Source organism: Vicugna pacos, chromosome 16, assembly GCF_048564905.1.
Source record: "Vicugna pacos chromosome 16, VicPac4, whole genome shotgun sequence".
Lineage (NCBI taxonomy): Eukaryota > Metazoa > Chordata > Mammalia > Artiodactyla > Camelidae > Vicugna > Vicugna pacos.
The window spans coordinates 3891740-3900642 of NC_133002.1; the positions used below are offsets into that span (position 1 = coordinate 3891740).

Below are 8903 nucleotides of genomic sequence, written 5' to 3' on the forward strand. Positions count from 1 at the left end.
ATGTTTTCTCCTGTTTTCTGGCTCATCTTTTCACTTTCTTGATGTGTCATTTGAAGGAGAAAAGTTTTAAATTTTGATGAAGTTCAGTGTACTATTCTCCTTTGTTGCTTATACTTTTGGTGTCATATCTAAAAAGGCTTTACCTAATCTTAAATCATGAAAATTTACTTCTGTGTTTTTTTCTGAGAGTTTTATCATTTTAGGACTTAGATTTAGGTTTATAATCCATTCTGAATTAACTTTTTGTATATAATGTAAGGAAAGGGTCCAACTTCATTCTTTTGTAGTGAATATTCAGTTACCCTAAAACCATTTGTTGAAAAAATTCTTTCCCCACTAAGTTGTCTTGGCATGTTTGTCAAAAATCAGTTGACCATAAATGTGAGGTTTTATTTCTGGACATTTACTTCTGTTCTATTGATCTGTATGTCTGTCCTTTATAATCACTTTTAAGAATCATCATATATTCTAAAAACCATTGCTTTCTGACCAGTTCTCAGCTTAGAGACCTGGCACTTGTCATAATGTGTGATTATATTCTTTTTCATGTCAGTCTCCCACACAAGATTATAAAATTCCTGAAGATATGAATAAGAATTGATTTACACAGTATTCCTAACAGCTAGCAAAATTCCTGACCCATAGTGGGTCTTCAGGATTTTTTTTTTTTTTAGAATGAAAGAGTATCTATGAGAAATCTGAGTTAAAATCAAAATACAGATGTCTAAACTTCACCCAAATTAGAATTTCTCAGGGTAAGCTCTGTCGTTATACGTTTTTTAAGTTTCCAGTTTGGTTATGGTAGGCAACCTTAGCCAATGAAAACTTTTTCTAGATTTTGTTTTATGTAAATATTCACATATGAATACACATAGTTCTATTTATATAAAATATTTTCCATCGATTGTTTTATAACCTTTTTTAAAATTTACTAGTGTCATAGTCATTAGTCCATTTCAGTTAGCTCTGTTATCACTTTTAATGGCTACGTAGTATTCTATTATATATAATAGTTTATTTAAGCATATAATAAGCAGTATATATGAAATTAAATTGTTTCTGATTCTATACACTATTTAGATATAAGGAATTAAAACCAGAATAATAAATTAGGCAGTAAGTTGAATGATTTAATGTAGCAGAATGTTCAAACAGGCTCTGTGATACAACCGAACCATACTAGGGGGACAGATTAATTATATCAGTAATATTTTGTGATTTGTTTTTAAAAAAGCCATTTGACATTTAAGAACAACACCTTTTATATCCATTCTGATAGTCGGTCAGCAATGCAAGTCATTTCTGCATTGCAAGTTGTATGTTTCAGAGTTGTTACAGACTACTGTTTTTTACAAATTAAACTTTAATCATTATAACCAGTCTTATCTGGTCATTTTACCAAAGTGATGTTAATCGAGTTTCATAATTTATATGAATTTATAGCTCATTTCTGTGTGAGACGGAGTTCTTTCAGGTAAGATACCTATAAGCACCAAAAAATAACCAGAATAAATGCAAAAAAGAAATTTTTTGGATTAATTTATAAATTGGTTAATGAGCTAATGAATGACTTTTTTATGGAGATGAGTTACAATTTTTTATTATATTTCTTCTTGGTTTTAAATGTCTAGAAAACTCATTTCTGTAGATCATTTTAGATAGAACTTAATATAGTTCTGTACATAGGCAGATGCTTAGTCTGGGATGAAGAGCTGAACTTCCCTAGATAATATTTCTTTTATTGAAGTATAGTTAATTTACAATGGTTTGTTACATTTCTTATTAAAATTTTTTTGTGAGTTTACAAAAGCATTTGTTATTCTTTTTTTTTTTTTTTTATCTAAATGGTTGTAGATGTGAGTATGCAGTGCTCACAGGATATACTTCGAATGCTCCTATCTCTTCAGCCAGTTCTTCAGGATGCTATTCAGAAAAAAAGAACAGTAAGGCCTTGGGGAGTTCAAGGTCCTCTCACTTGGCAACAATTTCATAAAATGGCTGGCCGAGGCTCTTATGGTAAGTAATTTGTAGTAATGTGTATTGACTTATTTTATTTTCAGTTCTCAGTTTCTTTTGCTCAACTTTAATAAGCACATTTGTCTTCCTTAAATGTTTTTGTGGCATACGCTTGACTTAAATCCAGTGTGGTCAATCCTAGCCTTTTCTTATTTTGAACATTTTCAACATTTAATTTACTAGGTTCTCCAGCTATACTTCAGAAAGAACAGCTTGACTTAGATTTGTTTTTACATGTTATATTGACCAGTAAGATCTTATGTGGAGGAAGAATCATATGGCCAGAAATTTTAAAAAAGACTGAAACACTACTCTTGTTGTAAATTATCATTTTACAAAACTGAATGAAAAAATGGGGTACAAAGTAGAGAGGAATAGTAGTGATAAAAGGCTCCAAGGTCTTCACTGAAAAAAAACAAAAAGCAAATTATCAGTCGTGACAAGAGCAGCAAGTGAATTATCTCAATATAGTACACAGCAGACTTATGGTCAGCTGTAATGGAAAGAACATTCAAAATGCTTGAACTGTGTATTGAAGATTATCTCTGAAAGGTGGGGTGTAATTGGAACTTTTGAAAAATATTTGGAATAACAGTTCTTAACATTGAAATCCTTGACTTTTGGGCATGGTTTTAGAATGCATTATATTCAGAAGTAGCAGATTCCCTTTTTTTCTTTCATCCTTCTATTAATGGCTAAATAATTTTTTTTATCTTTGCAGTTTTTCTTTACTTGCCCACAATTCATGTGGCATTGTACAACTCATTTTATATCATTTCACTGATTATCATAACAGTCTCCCCCAAAGGGCCAAATTATACAGATAAGGAAACCATTAATTGGTGAGATAACCTGTATCAGGTCACACAGCCCATCAAATGGTAGGATGAGATTCAAACCCAGGTCTACTCTTTTGACCTCAGTACCTACTGGAAAGAATTTCAGGCCCTGGCAGGCTGGAGGGACAGATACTTTTGATCTGGTTGATCTTTTGGCTTTTGTCACTATTTGCTGGCTTTTGTTCACTGCTTTAGACTAGCCCTGAGGCAAACTAACTTTCAGCTGGATCTGAACCAGGGCTGCTACACTAATGAAGAGATAGACATTGATTTTGAACCAAGAATTCTTAGGGTTGATAACCTTTATTTGTTGAAATCATCTAAGTGGAGTATACTTGTGTCATCCCCCCATAATAATCCTGTGCAGGGCAGACAGCTACATTCTGAAATTTGGAAACAAGTTTTAAAATGGGCTAAAGGTTACTAAAAGTTGAGTCTTGATTTCTACTAATCATTTTTTTTCTCTGTTACTTAACTACTTACTAGTAGTTTTAACATTTTTTTTAAAACCAAAACAGTTGACATGCAAGAATTTTGTACTTTACTGATCAGTCCATATGGAGCTTTTTTTTAAATACCTGAATATATTTCATTGTTCTTACATATGAAATTTTACCAGTCCACTGTTCATGGACATAAGGATTATTGGCATCATTATCATTACACTATTTTTCTGTAATGAACAAAAATCCCTGGCTTAAATCATATGTGTATATTTTTAAAATATTACCAAATTACTCTCTACACTATCAATTTAAACTCACACCAATAAAATGTGTGTTTCCCCAAACCTTTGCCAGTAGGGTGCTGAATAGTGGTGAAAATGGTTATTTCATTATAGTTTGAGAAGTAGAATCGTATAGACTGCAACGGTGGATTTTGGTAGATTTACTGGGTTCTGATTCCACTTGTGCCACTTGTGTGATACTGAACAAGTTGCTTAACTTCTCCGTTTCTGCTTTCTCATCTCTTAAAGTGAGGTTAATATTAGTGTCTGCCTCATCTTTTTTGTGAGGATTAAATGAGTGAATATATGTAAAGATACCTGAACATTATCTAGCACATAGTAAATTTTATAATTGTTTGCTATTAATTAAATGATTGAGCATCTTTATGTATAAGAGTTATTTCTGTTTCTGTGAACTTTGCTCATATCCTTTACCCATTTTTCTGTTAGGATGTTGATAGCTTTTTCATGGATTTATAGGTCTCCTTTATATGGTAAGGAAATGAACGTTTTGTCATGTGTTGCAGATTTTTTTTTCCAATGTGTAGTTAATTGTTGGATTTGTTTATAGTGTTTTTTTATGCCAAAATTTTAAATTTCTACTGTTAGATTAATTAATTTTTAAATGGACAGATTTTGTGTTTTGCTTGAAAAGACTTTTCCCAGTCCAAATTTAATTTATTTTAATTTTTTGTTGTTTTATTTTTTCCTAGGCCAGATTTATTAAAAATAAAATGATGATATAGGTAAAGGGGATTAAGAGTATACACTTCCAGCTATAAAATAAATGTCATGGTGATGTAATGTACGCATAGGGAATGTAGTCAATAATATTGTAACAACTTTGTATGGTAACAAATGGCAACTGGCTTATTGCAGTGATTATTTCATAATGTATAAAGATATCAAATCACTATGTTGTACACCTGAAACTAATATAATTAAGAAAAAATTCCTCTCTCATATTTTCTTTTGTACTAATAAGTTTTTGTTCAAGTTACTGTTTTTACATTTAAGTGAAGGGTTAAGTCATGTGTTTTATGAAGATCCTTTAGCAAATTACTTACTGGAAGAGCCTCAATCACTGGCTTTTAGGTATTTTTGCCTTCGGTCAAATATTTTTTTACTACTACTAATGACTTCAGTAACTCTTGAAATTTAAATAAGAAGACATACTCCTCTTTTAAATGTTTTCTTAAAATATGTTGTTTCTTATCTAGGAACTGATGAATCCCCAGAACCACTGCCAATCCCCACGTTTTTGTTGGGTTATGATTTTGATTTTCTGGTGCTTTCTCCATTTGCTCTCCCTTATTGGGAGAGACTTATGCTGGAACCGTATGGATCTCAACGAGATATAGCCTATGTTGTACTATGTCCAGAAAATGAAGCCTTGTTAAATGGAGCCAAAAGCTTTTTTAGAGATCTTACTGCAATATATGAGGTAGGTTCTTAAAAAGAGGTGGCATTTTAAAACTACCTTATGATTTGTATGTTTATATATAAAATGTACTGGACATTTTAGTTGACTGGTAAAGAATAATAATGATGTCAGACTAGATGTTTATTTCTCATACCAGCCAGTTACATTCTTTACAGCTTTGACCCAGACCCTTTCTTTATTAGATGTGTGTACCATGGGTCACAGTGGAAACCGCCATATTGGGGAAAAAACATTGAGAGCATGTATGTACCATTTAAGACAATCCTTCTCTGAAACAAAGGGTAACATTGTTAAATGGCCAGGAAAAAAATTACATTTATAAAAATTCTAGTCACGAGTCTCTAGGACCTCAGTTAATAATGCTAGGTCTCACTTTCCTCATATCTAAAATAAAGCTGTGCTGGATGTCTCTTAAGATCCATCTCATTTCTGAAATTCTTGGCTGATCTTTAAGTTATAGTTTTCATATTGTATCCGTCACTGAGTGCAGTGATTAAAATTTTTAAGTACTCTGGAACATAAAGTCTTCATTGTAAAGTCATTCCTGAGAATCCTCAGGGTATTGGTTTCAGGACCTTCTGCAGATACCAAAACCCATGGATGCGCAAGTCTCTTACAAAAAAATGGTATAGTATTTGCATATAACCTGTACACATCCTACCTTATACTGTAAGTCATCTTTAGATTTCTTATAATACCTAATGCTGTGTAAATAGTTGCAGATATGGCAAATGCAAGTTTTGTTTTTTTGGAACTTTCCCTTTTGTTGTTGTTGGGGATATTTTTTATTTGTTGTTGATTGAATCCGTGGATGTGGAATCCAAGGTTACGAAGAGCCAAGTATCTACCTTTTCCCACAAATGCTTGAAATCTAGTCTTTGAAATTTAATTTATTTTATGAATTGTTAATTTGTGCTAGTTAAGCTCCTCATTATGTCCCATTTAATTACAAGGTTATCTGTAGTGTGATTTGTAAAAGTAAATATTTTCAGAGAATGTTATTTACAACACGAGTTCTACAGAATCTTCCCAGAAAGAAGTTCCATAGTTAAATAGGTTTGGGGAGACATCATTTATCTAGTTACCTTTTAGAGAGTCACCATTCATATTAGATTATTAAAGCCTTTGAAAGTCTTTGAAAGCCTGCAGAATTGGAGGAAGGATTAGATACATGTATTTATATACATGAGTTGGGATAGATACGCAACTAAAATGACTGCATGTTTATGTTCACATTTCTGTATTCTGCAGGTTTTCATTATTCAGATTACAAGTTCTAGTGCCCTTATTATTATTTTATTTCATTGGAGACATTTTAATTTTGATTAAAATTTAGTGGATTTCTAATGTAAAAAGACCTATGGCACCATTTCACCCTTGATAATTCTATTCCAAATGGTAACTAAAAATGATAAGGCTTATTTTAAGTAACTTAAATGCTTTATTTTATGATATATATTAAAAACTGTAATCAACTCAATAATTCTGATTTCTGCATGTACATTTATAGTCCTGTCGATTGGGTCAACATAGACCTATTTCTCGGCTGTTGACGGATGGAATCATGAGAGTTGGATCTACTGCATCAAAGAAACTATCAGAAAAGTTGGTAGCAGAATGGTTTTCTCAGGCAGCTGATGGTGACAATGAAGCGTTTTCTAAACTCAAGCTTTATGCACAAGTCTGCAGATATGACCTAGGTATTGAATTTGCGTTTATTGTATAAGGCCACTGTTAGCAAAGTATGACCCAGTCCACCAGCTTTTTGTAAACAGAATTTTAACGGAACACAGTCATGCTCGTTTATTTATTTACAAATTATCTGTGGCTGTTCATTGTGCTATAAGATCAGAGCTGAGTAGTGTAACAGAGACTGTAACTTGTAAAGCTGAAATATTTACTTTCTGACCCTTTCCAGAAAAAGTTTGTTGATCGCTGCAATAGAGATCTCATCAAATAGGAAGAAATGTGGGTTATAAAAAATTTTGGTGGCTTCTTTAGGGTCTGATGAATTTGTATTTTTATTTAAGTTTCTTAACATTAAGATTCTTGATTTGTTAATGGTTTAGAGATAAAACAACTGCTAATTACCTCTACAACACCAACAAGCAGTTCTTTTTTGGAACTAGGAAAACGATAGCTATTGAAGACTTGTTTTTAACACACTTGAATTTAAATATCAACGGACTTGCTTTATACTTAATCCAAAGAGACACAGAAACAAAGCATTGAATCTCATTAGACATTCCTATAATTTGAACCCCATGGTAACATTCATCCATTTTATATTTAATTAGCTCCCAATACAGTCTGTATTTATTCACTTTGTGACTTAGGATATCTTTGAATAGTTTTATGAAAATTTGCTAGGTATTGTTATTTCCATTTAATTAATTATACCCAGGAAATAGAACTTTATTATATTTTCATGGAAACCATTTTTTTATTTTGTATGAAAATACTGGCTTACTTTTTCAATTCCATTTAAAATTTGTTTCTGAAGTTTCTAGGGGAAATAGAAAGCTAGTATCTGCTGTACTGTTAGCAAGCAACTTAGGGGAGGGAAATAACCAAAAAAGTATCAACTAGATATTATTATTTATATATTAGAGTAAATAAAGAACCACCCAGTGAAATAAAGAATTAAATATCCTGCCTGTTTTTATTATCTTTAGGTCCTTATCTTGCTTCCCAGCCATTGGACAGCTCTCTACTTTCCCAGCCAAATTTAGTTGCCCCTACAAGTCAGTCTTTGATTACTCCATCTCAGATGACAAATACTGGAAATGCTAATACTCCATCTGCCAGCATAGCATCTGCAGCGAACAGCACTATGACAGTGACTTCAGGTGTTGCCATGTCTTCTTCAGTTGCCACAGCTAATTCAACTTTGACCACAACTTCAACTTCATCTTCATCATCCTCCAGCTTGAATAGTGGAGTATCATCAAATAAACTACCTTCATTTCCACCCTTTGGCAGTATGAACAGTAGTGCTGCAGGGTCCATGTCTACACAAGCGAGTACAGTTCAGAATGGCCAGCTAGGAGGGCAACCGTCATCAGCTCTACAGACACCTGGGATTTCTGGAGAGTCATCTTCACTTCCCACTCAGCCACATCCTGATGTGTCTGAAAGGTATATTTAAGTATACTAATCTTTAAAGAAATATAAATACATGATTATTTATAAATATAAATTTATGTTCTTGTATCAATAAGAACATAAAGAGCTTTTTGATCTTATCTTTAAATTTTCAGGTTTTATAATGTTGTATTTTTTACCTATAAAATTATAATGAAGATTCTTCATGAAGTCTTTATCATAGAATCTCAGAGTGGGAATTTGGACCTTGAAAACCATTTAGTCCAACTGTCCTATGATGTTTCAGTCTGTTCTGTGACATAACTGTCAGGTAGATTTGCCTATGCGAATCACTTCAGTGATTTAGAAGTCACTATTGAATGAGCCTGTTAAGAGGCATAAGAGTCATACCAAGATTTGAATCTCAGCTCTGTCAGTTACTGGCTGTGTCACTTTAGGAAAGTTATCTAACATTTTTTGAGCATGTTTTCTTATCTATAAAACGGGAGCAGTAGGATATAATGTACATTACACACTTTACAAAGTGCTTTCAAACACTTGAGTTATTTATAATGACAACAGTACAGCTCATTTTATTCCTTTTATGAATTTTGATTTATAGGTTAAGTTAGCCTGAGGTTGGTTTTATCTGTCAGCTACGTGGATACAGCTTTGCCCATAGTTATATTCATTTATGTGATTAAAAACAAACTATTAATACCCAGCTAGATCCATCCATCTTGAACATCTAAATAGATTTGGACTTTTAAAAAAATCCTATTACCGTCAAAGA

General features: G+C 32.4%; 1 protein-coding gene across 2 annotated transcripts in view; it reads left to right on the plus strand.

The window, feature by feature from the left end:
• Positions 1 to 8903, plus strand: part of MED13 (mediator complex subunit 13) — an 83401-nt gene that overhangs the window by 59237 nt on the left and 15261 nt on the right. For both annotated transcript variants that reach the window (XM_072940253.1, XM_072940254.1), the window contains exons 17-20: positions 1855 to 2016; positions 4803 to 5026; positions 6537 to 6726; positions 7702 to 8164. In XM_072940253.1, the coding sequence (XP_072796354.1) occupies positions 1855 to 2016; positions 4803 to 5026; positions 6537 to 6726; positions 7702 to 8164 (1039 nt within the window). The remainder of the gene's footprint in view (positions 1 to 1854; positions 2017 to 4802; positions 5027 to 6536; positions 6727 to 7701; positions 8165 to 8903) is intronic.